This window comes from Sparus aurata, chromosome 8 (genome assembly GCF_900880675.1).
Source record: "Sparus aurata chromosome 8, fSpaAur1.1, whole genome shotgun sequence".
NCBI classification, from domain to species: Eukaryota; Metazoa; Chordata; class Actinopteri; order Spariformes; family Sparidae; genus Sparus; species Sparus aurata.
Window position 1 is genome coordinate 12319178 of NC_044194.1, and position 17580 is coordinate 12336757.

A 17580-nucleotide genomic window follows, 5' to 3' on the forward strand; every position below is an offset into this window, starting at 1 on the left:
GCAGCGTAGAAAGAAATCAACAGGACTCTCTTTAAATATCTTCTTCCTTTACTGTCTTTTCGTTTCATTGGTGTAGCATACAGTTTCTTAAAATGACAGCTTTCCCCAGTCATTGTGTTTTAATGTTGGAGATGTCAAGGAAACTTGTTGGATGTCCACAGTTGAAGGTGAAAATAAAGTATACACACAGCAGCTCGTTGTGCTGGCATGTACGCAATGTAAACGGCAAAAAACATGAACTTCCTTTACGAATGACACTTTCAAATACTTTCTGTAAACATTTTTTTTTCTTTTCAGATACTGTAAAATGTGCTTAACAATGATCCACTCCGAGGTATCTCTACAGCTTTCATGCAAATACTGACAATCGCGTAACAATATGTAGTAAGTACGGCTCCCAAGAAACAAACAACTTCTTCATTTTTTTTTTTCATTTTGACACAGAAACCTGTATAAATAAAGGTTGCATTAAAAAGAATACAAATGGGTTATATTCATACATATTTTTGTCTTTCCATCACAGTTCTGTGACTCACTCTAGGCACAGATGAACAAATAGAGATGATGCCAGTGCTACAGAGGCATCTTAATATACATGAAATACACAGACAAATACAATCAATGCTGAGACTTGATATGTCTATCTGGCAGCATCGCAGTGGTAAATATGACAAAAGGTAGTGTGTATAAAACAATGCTACATCTTATGAAAGAATCTTTTCATTTTTTTCCCCCAGATCGTAAAACAACTATGTGTAACCTAGATATTCTCATGAGATCAAACAGAGGTATTATATATCTATGTATATATGTGCCAACAAAATCACTGCCTCCTGTGAGCAGACTCTGCAGCGCCAGCTACAAACCAATGCTGGCGATCACGTACAAGTCTTTTGCATGAGCAGACATACAGTATCAGGCCTCATTCCTCATTGATCCTCCCCGGGACAGCAGATTAGGATGGCATCTCAACCACTCGTGAACCTGTGAGCCTCAGCTGGCAGTGTAAGGCCCTCTGAGTTTGACCACTTGTGCTGCTGCTGCGAGGACGTCCGGGAGGCAGGAACCCTCCAAAACAGTCAAGCTAGAGCCGTGCACACTGTAGAGGAGTGAGCCTCCTAGAGAAGCGAGCACTTTAAGAATTTTATCCTCTTCGACTTCTTCTCTGTGATCTTGATTGGTTTGCCTGATCCTCCGGCATTGTTGTTGTCGGTCTGGCAAGGAGAGACATGAAAGTCGAGAAATGTCAGAACAAGATTAAACAATCAGGGCTTTTACTTTTAGATGCTGTTCACATTTGGTATCAGCGTCCATCCTGAGTGATCCGATCACAAGTCGACGGCTTTATGCCCCAAAGTTTGCTAAGTTAAGTTTAAAAGCGGTCCTTCATTGTGGCCCAGGACACAACGTGCGTACACAAACGGCCCTTTACACCTTCAGTTGTGACGATTCAGTGATTGGATCTCAAATGTCAACACGTCTTGAGGGTCTCACTTGTACTTAGAGCTGTCCGCTTGTGATCGGATCACTCAGGACGCATGTTGATATCAAATCTGAACAGTCTGTGTAAAGGGCGTAAGTGTTGTTTCACAAGGGTGCTATTTATAGCAAATGACATCATAATTAAACACATAATCAGGATTTAAAATGTTAGAAATCATATATTCATTGTAGCACTATTAGTACACCAATGTCACTTAAAACATTTGGTTTTCAATAATAGAGAGTTATATTAAACAGTATATGTGCATATTTCCATCAAAGTCCTCTGCTGCCTAATGTTTAAATGATCTTTATAAGAGAATACTGACGATAAACAAACATATATTCTTACACTCATCTAAGATACAAACTGGCTGCAGGTACAAATATCCACCTATGAGTAGTCTTTTTGTGGTCTAGCACAGGGTAAAGAACGCCTGCTACTGCTTGCGTAGCTTGATTGCTGTGAGTGAAAGCGACCTAGATGAGTGTATCGACATTTTTATCAGCTCCAGGCAGCTGAGCAGTAAGACGACTTTTTCGAGAGATTTCAGTGATTAAATCAAACGGAAGGTGTAAGAGTGTGGGACAGAACACATTTGTAAAGTGAGAGGGACACTTCCCCTCGATCCTCAGCAGACATTACACCCTTGGCATTTGTTATAAAATGATCGTATCCACTTACTGCCTTCGAGCTCAGATTGTGTAATATGTCTCTTCCCATTGTGTAAAAAGCCTAGAATGACAGAAGAACATACAGAATGTTAATGTACACACAGTGTTTATCAGTCGTGTTAAAATGGTACTTTTATGGTTGAAACATTTTTGCTCACCTCTTCTACATTCAAGCTCGACTTTGCACTGGTTTCCAAGAACTTAACTCCATAATCAATTGCCAGCTGAGTAAGATAAGAATACAATGTGAGTGTCACGCGACGCCTTTTGGAAAAGTGCACAGGATTTCTATGTGTTTGAGACTGCTTATCAGTAATGACCGGCTGCAGAGGCTCACCTTTTCACCTCTGTCTTTGGACACCTGTCGCCTGTCAGTCATGTCACATTTGTTGCCCAGGATCATCTTCTCTACATCAGACGAGGCATGCTGGGAGAAGTTCAAAGACTCATTATGCCTCAGTACACAGTAACGCTGTCAAACAGCAACTTCTACCATGAATAAATTCATTTTATTAATATATTTTAGCTTCATTTCAGAGCTCACCTCTTCGATATTTCTAATCCAGTTTTTAATGTTTTCGAAGGACTTCTCATTGCTGATGTCATACACCAACATAATGCCCTGTGAAGAGAAACAGTCATCCTCACAAACAAGATCTCAGACCATGTGATGTATGAGATAAATTCAGGAGGAGGACGTGTAGGATGGAGCGCAGACTTACCATGGCTCCTCTGTAGTAAGCTGTAGTGATGGTGCGAAACCTCTCCTGCCCGGCAGTGTCCCTGAAAACATCAAATCAGCTTCAACGGTCAACAGGCTGCTTTGTGTCACGTAATTTTTTTAAGAGAAAAAAAATATATAAATTGAACTCACCAAATTTGAAGTTTGACTCTCTTTCCATCCAGCTCGATTGTTCTGATTTTGAAGTCTATTCCTGCATTTGAATAAACAAACACAGACTGAGACTGACGCTTACTGCATTGATTGATGACATGTAAGGGTGCAACTGGAGGTTGACTGATATGGTTTTATCAGGGCCGATACCGATCGTTAGAAAATCAAGGAGAAGGAAAAACGATATTTGGGACTGATTTTCATATGCAGTTCAAATAAAAATCTTTGTGTAAAAATTTAGAACCAGAGATTAAATAACCCTAAATTCAGTCTACTTAATTACTGTTCTTAAGTACAATTTTGAGGTACTTTACATGAGTATTTCCATTTACTGCTCCTTTATACCTCCTCACCACGACATTTATTTATTCACTACTATTACTAGGCACTGTGCCGATTGCAATTAATCAGTGTTCATAGGATATTCATTGTGACATGTTACCAGTATTGTTGTGGGCGGGATATTGAGTGAGGGGATACTGCATCAGAGCCAAATTAGCAAATTTTTTAAATGTTATCGGCAATCTGGCAGAATAATGATGAATATTGGCCCCGATATTGGCTGATAATCAGTCTTCCACTAGTTGCAACAGTATGAGATTTTCACAGTACGATAATCATCTCAGAAAACATCATAGTTTCATGGTTTCACAGGATACGATTATTCACATTAACAATTATAATCATCAGTTAGCATGACCCACGGTGGAACAATTGCTTTGTTATAATTTGAAAAAAACATTATATGCTGCCAGACATGAAACTTGACTGAAATATTTTTTTAATCATCAAGTTTCATACCACAGTACTCTTTTTGAAAACGGTATATCGCTGCAGCCCTTGTGGCATAATATTCTAAAAGAAAAATTGCATACCTGACAAACCAGGCACTTTGTCAGCTAAACAAACGCCTTTTAAATCCTATATCAAGTTGTCGTAGGACCTCATTCAAAGTCACAGCAAAATCAACAGCTGCATTAAGCTGCACTACAGAGCTTTATGAAGGTTGTAACAATATTATAAGCAAAATCTATAAGAAACACAGCATTTTAACAAGGTCTCCTAATGTCTGACATCTCTTGATCTCACTCTGATCTCATATTTAACCTTACTGGTAGCGATGAGCCATCAAGGACAGGAGATCATTACAATGTGTCTCTCAGACCCATTGTCTTGCTCTTATGCAGCACTGCCCCTTTAAACAACGTGGGTCTGTATAATATAATACAATATAATTTACTTCCATATAGCTGTAATTGCCACATTGAGCAACACCCGCGCAAAGCAAAAAAAATCATAATTCTGTCCTGTTCATATGAGCATGCATGATGTCAGATATATCTATCAGAGGGGCGGCTGCTGCCGCTGCCGGGCACTCACCTATTGTGGATATGAAGGTGGTGTTGAAGGAGTCCTCGCTGAATCTGAACAGCAGACATGTCTTCCCGACTCCGCTGTCTCCGATCAGCAGCAGCTTGAACAGATAATCGTACGTTTTCGCCATTTTTAAAACAAACAAGAGAGCGCAATGTTTCGAAAATGTATAAGGCCGGGATCTCCTGTCTGGAAATCCTCAGCTGTCTGTGGCAAGGCTGGCAGCAGACCGGTGCCGAGAGGAGTGACGCCACGTTTCGCTTTGCATTATGGTCCATGTAGTCTTAAGCGGGTTGAGCGCCTGACTGCAGCTTACCATGTATTTTATGGGGGAAAAAACCCCACAAAGGCACACAAATGTTTTGTGTCCTCACCTGAACCCAGTCCGTGCTCTTATGTCTTAAAACGGTTTGTCAAAGCCTATCAATGTTTTTTTTATATATATAATTTTCTGATATCATAAAAGGCAGAAAAATATCATGATTAATGATCTCGATATTATCTGCAAAAAAAACCCAACCAAAACAAAAACCTTGCAATAAACAAATATTGTTTTTTACAAATACTTAATGATACAATGTCGAATTTCATTAAAATATTAGATTCTCTATGTTGACAATTCCTTTTTAAATAATATTTATATTAGTCCTTATTATCTTTATTTTCTTACCTACCTTTGTGCAAAGCTTGACTGAAGGCAGTATTTAATTTGTGTTTTAGCACCCTGCTCATGGTGTTCAGGGGTATCTCAGCCCCTCTGCTCTGACAGTTCCTGTTGCTGCACAGTTTCTGTTCCACCAGCACCACGTTCATGCGCAGGAAAGCCAGCCTAGCACCGTGAAAATGCCTGTAAGTTGCATTGTTTTTATGCTGATTTGTCTAAATCGAGTTCATATACAGCGTTGTCAGCTGTCGGTGGTTTTATTATCGACTGTCCTCCGTCGGACAGTGCAGTCGTGCCCTCGGTCTGAGACCTCTAAGTTGTGTTGTTGAAACGTAGCAGCAGCAGCACATGGAGGAAAAGTTAGCTAGCTCAAGACATGTCCGGCTCGGGTGACGACTACTTGCTGGAACGCAACCGCGTCGGACGCGTATGCGACGCAGGTTGTGGCGGAGTAGTTTTGCCCCAAGAAATAGTCTGTACCTGCAAATATTTTTTTCCACTGTAGGCCCGTTTTTTGTTTAGTTTTTTAGCATATAAAGTGTAAACTTGTTTTACAGCGTTTACTCGTCGTTTTATGTGTTGCTAAAACGTAAGCTAATGTCTGGACTTGTTTGCCATGTGTAAAAGTTTAACGCTAGATTTTTTAAAAAAAGATAACAAATGGCACCTACCTTGTGCATCAATTAAGTGGCGTTGTTATTATTAAAAAGACGATGAAAATATCGTTACAATGACTTGACTGATTGAAACCCTCTCATTAAACGTCTCCTCTCCCTGTTGTTTTTATTTTATGTATTTATTCTAGCTGGCTAAAGATCTCCTCCACCCGACTATTGACCATGAGAGAAGACAACATAAGAAGAAACGGCTTGTCCAGACTCCTAACTCTTACTTTATGGATGTGAAGTGCCCAGGTATACCAATAGAGTATACTTAAATCCACTTGAACATGTGCTACATGCAAGAATAAATGCACTGATGCAGTATTTTATGCATGGTAATGGAAAGGGGAAAAAAAACCTGGGGTGAAGTGATCTTATTTTTTGTATATAATCCTGTGTGATTTCAGGCTGCTACAAGATCACCACCATGTTCAGCCATGCACAGACTGTGGTGCTCTGTGTGGGATGCTCAACAGTGTTGTGCCAGCCAAAAGGAGGAAAGGCCAGACTCACAGAGGGTAAAACTTCCACAGAAAACTTGTGATTATTGGCTTAGGTAATGTCGAGAAGATAGAGCCAAGTGGCATTATCTGTGAAAGCTAATTTGTTACATTTTTTTCTTTACAGGCTGTTCTTTCAGGAGGAAGCAACATTAAAAAAAAGGAATTACACACTTAATCATGTCTGTAATTAAGCCCTTAACTTTCCATTGATTACAATGTAGTTGTACATTCAATAATGACAGGTTCTGTCACTGTACAGATGTTCAACAAGACACGTTTAAGAACTAACGTTTGTAATATGCAAAAATCTTAAAAGGTGAAAAATCAATAAAGAAAGCTGTTGTAAAAGTTGAGGCATCATGGTAGTTTTATTGAGAAATAACCAAAATGTTTGTCACAACTGAAATTACCTTCACAGAAAGCATACAAGTCTGAATGAAAAGGAAACTTTTGTGCCATAGATTTTTTTGGGAAACCAAAACATATAAAAGACACTGATTTTAAATAGTGAACAGAGAAGACAAGAACACCAAAACACAGTTCTGATAAATTTGTGAATACACCACTTGCATATTTGTATGCCAGGACAGTCCAACAACAAAAGAAACCCACATGATCTACAACATATTTTCTATCACAGACTTTGATCACTGTGTCTGACACTGCACTCCGCCTCTGGGGCCCTCGTCGTCATCGCCGTCTACCTCATATGCTTCTCTACTGCGGCTTCTCTGTTGTGACTGCACATCCACCCCACTGAGCTCCACCTCCTCCATGTCATCAGTGATCATCAAGTCCTCCCTGGGAGGAAGCAGTCTTTCCAGCTGGTACATGAGGTGCTCCGGGAGAAAGTGATTATCTGGGAATTCCACCTGGGGGATAAATGACAATTATCCTAAATTATACACAACAAAAGAATCTGACAGAGAGATTAAAACCAGGGGTTGTAACACACTGGTGAAATGTTTTGCGATTCGTCTTACCTCGAAATGAATGAAAAGCTCTCCCTTCTCATACGGATCCCTGTAAAGCGGCATGCCCTCATTCTGAACACATTTGATGTCGCCGTGCTTTATTACCTCACCTGTTGATACACAGACAGACCTTAATGAAATCTGAGTGACATATCAAATACGGTCTACCAAAGTTAAATATTGTCCACCAAACAAACCAGCAGTGGAAGACAAGCTGATCACGGTCAACTACCTGGCTGTGTGCTGATGATGAGCGTTCTGTTGTCCAGTGTATGAATGGTCTTCTTGAAACCACACAGGGCCTCAACCAGTTTGATTTTCATCTTCATCACCAAATGATTGTCTTGCCTCTGGAAAACATCGTGGTCCTTCTGATCTAGCACAATAATTACATCCCCAGGCTCTAGCCCTGGTTCCTGGTCACCTTCTCCTTGGAATGTAATTCTCTGACCATCTTTCATACCTGCACAACACATTTATCTTTAGTTTAATTTGCATCGCTTAACATGTTCATACCACTTAATACATTTTAAACACGAGAATTGTAAAAAAAAAAAAGGAAAAAAAAATAATGCACCTTTGTCGATGTTGACTTCAATAATTTTCTTCTTCCGTTCTACTTTGTGTCCATTGCAATTCTTGCAGCGGTCCTTTGAGTTAAATTTCTCACCCTGTCCCTGGCAGTCTGAACACATGCTTTGGATCTGCTGGATCATGCCTGGTCCGATCTGTTGCACTCTGATTTGTACTCCTTTACCTTTGCAAGTTGAGCACTTCTCCAGGGTACCTTTCTTACCACCATAACCTGTAATAAACAAGGATAATGTCATTTATTGTGCTTTTTACAAAATTGTTCGAACAATTATATATGGGATTGAAAAACACAACACACCTTCACATTTTTCACAAATGACATTCTTCTGAAGACCAAGCTTCCTGGTGGTGCCTTTGTACATCTCCTCCAGTGTGACACCGAGCTGGTGGATAACATTCTTGCCTACAAAGAAAAGCAGATACATTTAAGTTAAAAGTAATAAGCTGTGAGTGTTTTAATACACCAGTTCAACCTGCTGCTAGATTACTTAAAACACTGAGAAAATATATACCTCTTCTCTCCCTCTGCATCCTTCCTCCACCTCCAAAGAACATGTTGAAGATGTCCATCGGGGAAGATCCTCCACCCATACCTCCTTCTTTGATTGCTTGTTCCCCTCCTTGGTCATACAGGTCCCTTTTCTTTGGATCTGACAGAACCTCATATGCTTGAGAGATGTGCTTGAACTGTGGCAAAACAATAATTAAAAAAAACAAAACATTAAGTCAATTTGGAAAACAAGACAGCATTTAAAGCCTCTCAGTAAACAGTGGTGATGGAAGTTAAGAGTCTGACCAATACTGGACTTTTGTTGCACGTGCCAATATTGGGGAGTAATTAAAATAGTATATCAATATACAGAGAATATATGGACAAACACACGTCTTTTTTGCATTGACCTAATAGAGGAAGGTTATTTTGAAGTATAATCCATTGTCCAAAATGGCATCTGTCCATACGTTGGGTAAACTGGGAATTTAGTCACTAAAAATATCAAATTTCCATATCAGCGCATATCGAACAACATATACACTGACAGTGCTATAGCTGTGATGTCAAATAACAATAGAATCAATACAATTTTGGTAATATTTGGGTGCAACTATTACCAAAGTTTTAAGTTTACAAAAAAGGTATTTGTGGGTATCCTGAAATGTCCTGGTCTAGTTTAAAATTGAGCTTATCTTAACTACATCATATATTCAGTGGAGTAGTTTAATCTACAGCAATGAATCATAGTCTATACAGGTCATATGTTGTGTCCTGCGAAAACCACATTATTTTTAAAATGTCAGCTCAGAACTGCTTAGAAAAACAGCCTGTCTGAAGGTTTGTGACACTGCATTTTTCAGCTAATCCAAGGGGGGTTTTGTAAGAGTTCAATCTTAAGAAGTAGGAGAATTTTCTCAACCCATGAAGCAATACTTCATCCTTCAGCTGATCACAAACAATTAAAATCAACACATTTGGAGATGCACGGTATTTAAAAAGTGCAACCTGAAAAGTGACTACAGACTAAACCTGCCAGACAAATTTTGTGAAGTAAGAGAGACGAAAAAAAACAAAACAGGTTTGACTGATTATTGGTGCTGATATTCATCATCTCTAAATTGAAATACTCAAGCACTACAAAACTGTACCTGAATAAAGCCCTTGGGTGAGTTGTTACTTGTATTACACCAAAGGTTATTCTAAATGTTTATTCTTTTTTACTGCAAATCAGTTATCAGTGTCCTTGATTACTAATAGGCTAATCGCTTTCATTACTGGCCCTGAAACAACCATTTCAGTGAAAAGTACACCATTTGTCTCTGAACTACAGCAGGGTTGATGTATAAAGTTGTAAAAATAGAAATGTAGCCTATTTCAGTAGTCATTTTCAGCATATTTCATAGTATGTCAGAGTGTTTGCAAATGGCAGACATTTGTCAAACCAAGTCAATCAGCCTGACGACCCCTCAAGTGTGAAGATACAGTCTTAAAAATGAAAGTAAATGACCAACTTGGTTTCTTTCATTTTAATATTTAACCTCACAGCCTTCTGACATTGTGTCCGGGGGCGTTTCAGCACAGTGGGAGGGCTTTTTCCTCCAGTATCTAAAAACACAAGAGCTGGATCCTTCCAGAAAGTTCCGGCTGTCAATTCAACCGGGCGTGCCGTTTTAAAATTAGCAAAGGCCGTTTCCATCGGTCCATAAACGGCTACACACAGACACCCTGACGGTCTCTAACGCTAAATGTAGCTTCACCCACCTTGTCTCCTCCACTGGGGTTCTTGTCGGGGTGATATTTCAACGCCAGCTTTCTGTAGGCTTTTTTCAACTCGTCCTGCGTGGCTTTGGGGCTGACACCCAGGAGGTCGTAATAACCCGTTTCGTGGACCATGGTGACAGCCTAGCTAGCTAAAAAAAAAAAAAAAAAAGCAACAACAACACAATAAAAACTCATTAGCATCAAGTTGAAGATGAAGCGGTGTTTATTTTGTCCATGAGGTTAAAAATAAAAAATATATGTAACAGCAACAAAGTTGACATGTAGCCACATGGTGAGGCAGCCTCGGACGGACGACATGAGGTGTCTAAAAGAGGCGTTTAAAGACCTTTTCCTGGCAGGGCTCGTGGCTACTAACGGTCACTAACGACTGAATGAACCCGCTAGTATTTACCTGCCGTACAGCTAAATATTCTTCCACATCCACGCCACAGTTTACCCACTCACCAAGTCTTATCGCTATCCGAAAGTGCTCGCTCGCTCGCTCGCCCGAGTTTCCTCCTCAGTGTGGCCGGTGACGGAAGATGGCTGGGTCTTATAGCCGCTCCACAGCCGTGCAGAACTTTCTGGAGAGCTCTGAGAAGAGGGAGAAGAGGGGCCGCCGGATGTGTCGTTGGAGCTGGGCCTGGGTGAAAAAAAAAAAAAAATGAAGGCAAGAGGAATGAAGGCGGAGGGGGGCTGGAGGTAATCACACCAGCTCGTCGAACCGGTGTATGGTAACCGATGAAAGTCTGTAATACTTTGGTTTAATGTCGAACAGGTAGCTGCGCTGAAGGTGCACGATGGAGCCTCGTTTTTGGGGGAAGACATTTTTAATCAGAACAGAAAGAATCATCGTTGACAGTCTAAACAGACCGAATAAACAAAATGAATAAATCGAATCAATTGTATATATATTGGCCAAAATCACAATCGCATCCTCTGTCTTTAGATCCTGGAGTTGAGTGAGGAAAAACAACAACAATTTAAGAGAAAAGACAGAAGAAAACCTCCGGAAGAGCCACAGAAGAGGGGTCCCTCTCCCAGAAAGGACAGACATGCAGTAGATGTTGCATGGACAGAACAGAACCACCAAATCATGATGTACAAATTGCCATGACAGAGTATCTAATACTATATATATATAAGGAGAAAGTACAACAGAGGAGAACAATGATCCAGCGAAAGCCCAGGGTATGATGATCCAGATCCGTCAATATGTACGGCAGCAGGATCCAGGAGAGGTAGATGTTCCCAGGGGCCCCTGGTCAATCGGGATGGAGCCTGAATGAAAAGATAGGAGGAGGAGGAAGAGATAAAGAGTGGACAGTGAGATAGCAGCACAGCTTGCAGCTTGAGGGAACATAAACCAAACAAACAAAAAAATAGAGATATACAATGTTGAAGTAATAATACAAACTCATAAATATTTCCATAACTGAATAAACATCCTGGAAAATAAGTTGCAGGACGCTGTTTTTGAAGCTAAACACGCAGCAGGGTCCGCCGCATATAATCAGAGTAAAACGGTATGAAATTGTGTTGTCCTTTAAAGTGATGATCTCGAAGATTTTCATGTAAATAAATATCTGTTAAGTCACTAACCATCGCTGAATGAGGTAACGCAGTGATGATTGAGCCTGAAAGGCCTTGGCATCCACTGTAATACCAAAGATGTACAATGGGTGTCACTGGTGATCACCCTTTAAAAGTATTAGAGGCCTATACAACTTTTTTGATTACTTGAGATTGTAGTGTTGGAGCCACTCAAACACAAAAGATCAAACTTTTGGAACACTAAACTCAAAGACCAGGCTTTTATTATTTCCATCAAATATATTTGTCCTTGGTAAAAGCCTAAAATGTAGTTATGATTTGGGTTTTACCTTTCTGTGTGAGATTTAAGGGAGGGTTATATTCACTCTGTTTTACATATGAAAAGATTGAACTCATTTAAATTCTGGACATGGTCCTGAGCGATCAGTCCATTGCAGTGCTCACAAGGACTTTCTGACTTGTTTCGCAACCATTCATCACTTCATGCAGTTCAACTCGTTTGTCTCTTTAGTTTGCTCGTTCATGAGAAATACATGCGGTTCTATAAAGTGTGAACATAAGATTTAGAAAAGTTTCTCCTTTGAACAAATCCAGAGGCTTGGACCTGCGTAACTTGTATCCACGCTGCCAGGACTACCATACTGACGAGATGGAATTTTCAGATGAAGAGAAGGGCGGTGATCAACTTGAGCAAAGGTAAGCAACATATAAAAGTGATCTCATTTTGTGTCTTTAATCTAGTAGATGAGGAGACGGTGTAGTCTCACCGGACTTCACTAGTACTCTTAAGCACAAGTTACCAATTCATCCATGTATTTTCAGTTCAGATGTGGGACAGCTTACAGCACTTTTAAGTTGAACCAGTTTCAACACATGCCGTGCAAATTCATGACAATGAAAAACTAGTGTGACGACGATTGCACAAAGTTTTGTCCCTGATCACGTCTCTTGTTAGGCTGTATTCTTTAGAGCAGGGGTGCCCAAACTTTATCCCTTGGAGGGTCAACACTGAAACTGAAAATTGGAAGACTGGAAGTGGGGCCAAAAGCAGTCACATACTGTAAAGCATTTTTAAGATGCAAATGGTATCAGGTTCCCAACTGACTTAAGAGTCACTCTGCCCATCGGATGTTATCAGATTGTGAAAACTAAAAATTAATTAGGGATCCTACATATTTAAAGAGCATTTTTCTATAAACAGACATTTGTATTCTATAATTTAAAGATTCAATATATAAGAATGTAACACCCCTGGAATTCATAATTAGAACAAAAAGCGGGAGGCATTTCACCAGAGTTAGTGCAAAAAGCTACCAATAGTGGCTACCATTAGCTAGTTGGGTAGGAATGGAGCTAGTGGTCCAGAGGAACATCGAACAGGTCCAGGACTGGCCAGGGCTAGCTGGTTAGCATGCTAACTTCAGTAGACACCTCTTCAACATGATACTTCACATTCTGTTGGTACTTTTAGTTAATCTTTGAATGTTTCCAACAAAAATGATTAAACCTTGCACCTTTTAATTTATGTTTTTGTGTTCTCTCATAGCATCTGGTGGTCCAATTTTAACCTTATGGTGGGCAGCTCTTCTTTAGAGTATCGATAGAAGATGTTGGATGAATTTTAATGTCCACTTTGTACAGTCCTAATCTACCCCTCTACGAATACAGATAGAGGAATGGAAAGTAAAAGTCAATACAGTCACATTTAGCAAGTATATTGCTGTGCACAGGGTTTCTAACCGTTACTTCTCAATTCTCTGGTTAAATCAAACTAAATATTTATCAGTATCATATTTTTCTCAGTGAGAGTGGATAGTCCATTGAGCTCTCATTGAATATATTTTGTCAAACAAAGCAAAGGGGGCTTTAGCTGTGCCAAAAGCCTGACATTGTGTTGGATAAACAATGCAGCTGAAAATTAGGACCCATGTGATGAAATGAAAACACCAGGCCAAACCATTGCAGCAATGTGAGGGTGGAGTGTGGATATGAGCTGCTTGGAGCCAATGTTTCCTCTGTGTGTTTCAGTGTTCAGGAGTCTATGGCACACGAGCCGACAGATAGGGAAGAAGATGCCCCTGTAGGTAAGTTTTAAGCACATGGGTCTGCTGCCCACTGCGGTGCAGGAAGCCCTTCACCAGTAGACCCCACTGGTTCTGAAAAATACTGGTAAGGGTACAACCGTACATTTTATTCCTGTGTGAAGGACTAGATTTTGTTTTTGCTTTCTCTCTTATCTCAGGTAAGAAGAACATAGAAGAGGAGTGTGCCGGCACACCTCTTGCTCCGGCTCTTTCTCTTTGGACCTCTGACGCCAACGGCTCAGTAAGACTGAGAATAGATGAGGGATGCCCTGAGGAACCTGTCACAGTTCACCAAATATTCAAAGCGTCAGTCGAAAAATATGGAAACATGCACGCCCTCGCCAGCAAGAAGAACAACAAATGGGAGAAGATAACCTTCTTAGAGTACTACCAGTTCTGCAGGAAGGCAGCCAAGAGCTTTATAAAGGTATATTATACAACTAACTGACAACTGTTGAGTATTATCAATGGCCTTTATTTGCAAAAGATAACAGACATAATTATTTTGTTAATGTGTGTAGCTTGGATTAGAGCGATTCCATGGAGTGGCAATACTAGGATTCAATTCAGCTGAATGGTTCTTCTCTGCGGTCGGTGCCATCATGGCAGGGTGAGAACGACACCCTGAATCAGCCTTTACATGCTCCTAAATGCACTGTGTGGCTGTTATTCTGCTGCTATCACTGTTACACCTGACACATGTGGTTCTACATTGGCCTGTTATCTTCCTACAGGGGGATAATGACAGGAATTTATGCCACAAACTCACCAGAAGCTTGCCAGTATGTGGCTAGTGACTCCAAAGCCAACATCATTGTGGTGGAAAACCAAAAGCAACTGGATAAAATATTGCAGGTACTGTTAACTTAAATATATATAAAGGATTCTACCTACATTCAAAACATGCGATTGGTAAATTTCTTACTCTTGATACCACAGATACGTGACAGGCTGCCCTGTTTGAAAGCCATAGTGCAGTACAGTGGAGAACCTCAGCAGAAGATCTCCAATCTTTACTCTGTAAGTCCTGACACCACATGAAATGATAGGGGTCACAGTGTGGAGCTCATGGTCTGATGCTGCATGTTGCTGTTTTTGGACAGTGGGGGGAGTTCATGGAGCTGGGTCTGGATGTTTCGGAGACAGAAGTAGATGACATCATCAGCAGCCAGAGAGCCAATCAGTGCTGCATTCTGATATATACCTCTGGCACCACGGGCAAGCCGAAGGGAGTCATGCTTAGTCATGACAATGTAAGCTTTGGTGTGGCTATTTTTAAGCTGTACTCATTACAGCCATGTATATAGGGGGGGTTGCAAAACCAGAGCAAAGTAAACAAGGCCTCTGTCTCAATCTGTTACGAATGTTCAGATCACATGGACCGCCAAAAACGCAAGCAGGGCTGGGGACATGCAGCCGGCCGACACTAAACAGGAGTCACTGGTGAGCTACCTGCCGCTCAGCCACATCGCTGCTCAGATCTATGACCTCTGGACGGGCATCCAGTGGGGCGAGCTCGTATACTTTGCACAGCCAGATGCCTTAAAGGTGAACAAAAAAACCCAGATCACACAAATGTTAAAAGCATATATTAAAGCAGTTTTCATCAAAGAAATCGTTTACTCAGTCAAAATTTACATCAATGTAGGGAAGCCTGGTAACAACACTGCGAGAAGTTTGTCCCACATCCCACATGGGCGTCCCGCGGGTATGGGAGAAGATGATGGAGAAGATAAAAGAGGGCATCAGTGAGTGTGGATATCTGAAGAAGAAGCTGATCACATGGGCAATGTCAGTCAGTCTGGAAGCCAATCAGAACTACATGTACAAGTAAGAACTGATGAAATTGTATATGTGACCATCCAAAACAATACACATGAATGCACTTTTGCTGCAAGACGATTTGATTATATCGACATTTCACCTTTTTTTATTCTTTATTCAGGGAGGATGAGAGACCATTCCTCGTGTCCCTGGCTGACAGCCTTGTGCTGCAGAAGCTTCGGGCTGAGCTTGGCCTGTCTTGCTGTCGGAAGTTCTTCTCCGGAGCCGCTCCGATCAGCAGCGAAACTGTGCAGTTTTTCCTGGGCCTGAATATCTGCTTGTATGAGGCATATGGCATGAGTGAGAGCACGGGACCTCACTTTATGTCAGGTCCCAAAGCTTACAAACTACCAAGGTAAAAATAAGAGGGCCGTAACAATGCATGTCAAAAAATACCAAAGTTACTCTTGATGTGCTTTGAATGCTGTGAATACAACCCATCAGAGAACATTATTTTCCATCTAACAGCTGCGGTAAGGTGGTGCCTGGCTGCCGATACAAAATGGCCGACGTCGACTGCGAGGGGACGGGCGAAATTTGCTTTTGGGGACGTAACATTTTCATGGGTTTCCTGAACATGGAAGACAAGACGAGAGAAGCTTTGGATGAAGACGGATGGCTCCATTCTGGAGACCTGGGGAAGATAGACGAGGAGGGTTTCTTGTACATCACAGGGAGGATAAAAGGTAGAGCTATCTGGGCAAATAAGGCTATTGTAAGAAAATTGCTTTTCTTAGGTCACCGTAGACCCACACCTTGTGTGAACGGAGGATCCATTATTTTTGTTATAAACCGTAAGCAATTCTAATGTCAGGGTGTCCTCTCTCTCCATTCAGAGTTGATCATCACAGCTGGAGGGGAGAATATTCCCCCTGTTCCCATCGAAGAAGCAGTGAAGAAGGAGCTGCCAATCATCAGCAGTGCCATGCTCATAGGGGACAAGAGGAAATTCTTGTCAATGCTTTTGACCCTCAAGGTAATCTTTGTTAATATCCGTATAACAGGAAATGCTGTAATGCACTAAATGACAACCTTCCCAATTAGTCATCATTTGTGTTGAAAAATGTAAGACTCCAGGATTTTAATTCTGTGTTCCAGTGCTGTAGTGATGCAGAAACCATGGAACCGACAGAGGAGCTGAGCCCGGAGGCTGTGGAGTTTTGCAAACAGCTCGGCAGCCAAGCAACTAAAGTGTCTGACATCATTGGAGGAAAAGACAAAGAGGTGTACCAGGCAATTCAAGATGGAATCAACAGAGTCAACTCTGCTGCCACCTCTAATGCCCAGCGCATACAAAAGTGGACGATTCTCAGAAAGGACTTTTCTGTTTCTGGGGGAGAGCTAGGTAAATTTAATCAATCAGTAGACAATGGTTTCCTATATAAATTATGCTTAAAAGCTATGCAATTTTGAGACTTTTACCGTTATCTCGTTCCAGGCCCCACTATGAAGCTTCGGCGCCCGGTCGTGTTGGAGATGTACCACAAGGACGTAGAGAACTTATATCAAGAATAGTGCGACTGACTGTGTAACTGTCTGAGAATCACGTGGTACCTGCATATCTCATCATTCTTGTGGACATGCATGGGATTTAATTTTATGTGTTATGTGTATAGAATGCATAAAGAATAGAGGTACTATATTTATTTATTTTTAATATTCAAGAGGAAACCAAGATTAAGTTTTAAATAGTAAATAATACTTGCTAATACAATATTAAGAATTTCCGAACATCACAGCTTTTTCATGCATTTCTCATAGGCTTAAATATGTGCTTCTAGTTCATCTTTGTCTTCAGTCAACAATTAGTTTTTCCTGCTTAAAACCATACCAGCTACATTACTTGCATTACAGGATCTTATTGTTTATTTTGTGTAAATGTTTGGTGATATAGAGTATATGGTTTACAACCAATTCAGAGAAAAACACAACTTTCACCAGTAATCTAATCACAGGTCAAGCACATAGCAGCTAGAAGGGCATATGACACCCCTGAGAGTCATTTGTGTAACACTGAATAAAAAGTCTTGCATTTCTGAAG

General features: G+C 40.7%; 4 protein-coding genes across 6 annotated transcripts; 2 read left to right on the plus strand and 2 right to left on the minus strand.

Annotated features, from left to right (window-relative positions):
* Positions 1–30: 30 nt before the first annotated feature.
* LOC115585951 (ras-related protein Rab-8B) lies at positions 31–5901 on the minus strand. Of its 2 annotated transcripts, XM_030424630.1 has the most exons (9): positions 5762–5901; positions 4433–4526; positions 3032–3092; positions 2880–2940; positions 2702–2779; positions 2495–2584; positions 2316–2381; positions 2168–2218; positions 31–1214 (listed from the first exon to the last, which is right to left on the minus strand). In XM_030424630.1, exons 1-9 carry the CDS (start codon positions 5768–5770, stop codon positions 1119–1121), a joined length of 606 nt encoding a protein of 201 aa, XP_030280490.1. In that variant the 5' UTR covers positions 5771–5901; the 3' UTR covers positions 31–1118. The 2 variants fall into 2 exon arrangements, with proteins under 2 accessions (XP_030280490.1, XP_030280489.1); XM_030424629.1 differs by lacking the exon at positions 5762–5901 and having other exon boundaries at positions 4433–4924.
* Positions 5129–6608, plus strand: rps27l (ribosomal protein S27 like). Its single transcript, XM_030424631.1, has 4 exons — positions 5129–5275; positions 5896–6004; positions 6160–6270; positions 6380–6608. The coding sequence occupies exons 1-4, from the start codon at positions 5270–5272 to the stop codon at positions 6406–6408; spliced, it is 255 nt and encodes an 84-aa protein (XP_030280491.1). The 5' UTR covers positions 5129–5269; the 3' UTR covers positions 6409–6608.
* Positions 6599–10703, minus strand: dnaja (DnaJ heat shock protein family (Hsp40) member A). 2 transcript variants are annotated; one of them, XM_030424625.1, is made up of 8 exons: positions 10543–10703; positions 10078–10226; positions 8336–8510; positions 8122–8226; positions 7807–8034; positions 7462–7692; positions 7239–7339; positions 6599–7127 (listed from the first exon to the last, which is right to left on the minus strand). In XM_030424625.1, exons 2-8 carry the CDS (start codon positions 10207–10209, stop codon positions 6903–6905), a joined length of 1197 nt encoding a protein of 398 aa, XP_030280485.1. In that variant the 5' UTR covers positions 10210–10226; positions 10543–10703; the 3' UTR covers positions 6599–6902. The 2 variants fall into 2 exon arrangements, with proteins under 2 accessions (XP_030280485.1, XP_030280486.1); XM_030424626.1 differs by having other exon boundaries at positions 10078–10222; positions 10543–10685.
* A 1324-nt stretch (positions 10704–12027) lies between these two features.
* acsbg1 (acyl-CoA synthetase bubblegum family member 1) lies at positions 12028–17579 on the plus strand. Its single transcript, XM_030424624.1, has 14 exons — positions 12028–12327; positions 13660–13715; positions 13874–14142; positions 14237–14325; positions 14450–14570; positions 14655–14735; positions 14819–14968; positions 15087–15263; positions 15364–15545; positions 15661–15894; positions 16008–16225; positions 16376–16515; positions 16638–16884; positions 16978–17579. Exons 1-14 carry the CDS (start codon positions 12281–12283, stop codon positions 17052–17054), a joined length of 2088 nt encoding a protein of 695 aa, XP_030280484.1. The 5' UTR covers positions 12028–12280; the 3' UTR covers positions 17055–17579.
* Position 17580: the final 1 nt, after the last annotated feature.

What these genes read in the sequence shown, in the direction of transcription:
- LOC115585951 (XM_030424629.1), bottom strand. Translation starts at nt 4,556, where the DNA reads ATGGCGAAAACGTACGATTATCTGTTCAAGCTGCTGCTGATCGGAGAC. An exon ending in CCAAAGACAGAGGTGAAAAG is followed by an intron (nt 2,382 to 2,494) that starts GTGAGCCTCTGC and finishes TATCTTACTCAG; the next exon opens with CTGGCAATTGATTATGGAGT. An exon ending in ACAATCTGAGCTCGAAGGCA is followed by an intron (nt 1,215 to 2,167) that starts GTAAGTGGATAC and finishes TCTCCTTGCCAG; the next exon opens with ACCGACAACAACAATGCCGG.
- rps27l (XM_030424631.1), top strand. An exon ending in TATGGATGTGAAGTGCCCAG is followed by an intron (nt 6,005 to 6,159) that starts GTATACCAATAG and finishes GTGTGATTTCAG; the next exon opens with GCTGCTACAAGATCACCACC. An exon ending in AAAGGCCAGACTCACAGAGG is followed by an intron (nt 6,271 to 6,379) that starts GTAAAACTTCCA and finishes TTTTCTTTACAG; the next exon opens with GCTGTTCTTTCAGGAGGAAG.
- dnaja (XM_030424625.1), bottom strand. Translation starts at nt 10,209, where the DNA reads ATGGTCCACGAAACGGGTTATTACGACCTCCTGGGTGTCAGCCCCAAA. An exon ending in ACCCCAGTGGAGGAGACAAG is followed by an intron (nt 8,511 to 10,077) that starts GTGGGTGAAGCT and finishes GTTTTGCCACAG; the next exon opens with TTCAAGCACATCTCTCAAGC. An exon ending in CATTTGTGAAAAATGTGAAG is followed by an intron (nt 8,035 to 8,121) that starts GTGTGTTGTGTT and finishes TGTTTATTACAG; the next exon opens with GTTATGGTGGTAAGAAAGGT.
- acsbg1 (XM_030424624.1), top strand. Translation starts at nt 12,281, where the DNA reads ATGGAATTTTCAGATGAAGAGAAGGGCGGTGATCAACTTGAGCAAAG. An exon ending in AGATCTCCAATCTTTACTCT is followed by an intron (nt 14,736 to 14,818) that starts GTAAGTCCTGAC and finishes GTTTTTGGACAG; the next exon opens with TGGGGGGAGTTCATGGAGCT. An exon ending in TCATGCTTAGTCATGACAAT is followed by an intron (nt 14,969 to 15,086) that starts GTAAGCTTTGGT and finishes ACGAATGTTCAG; the next exon opens with ATCACATGGACCGCCAAAAA.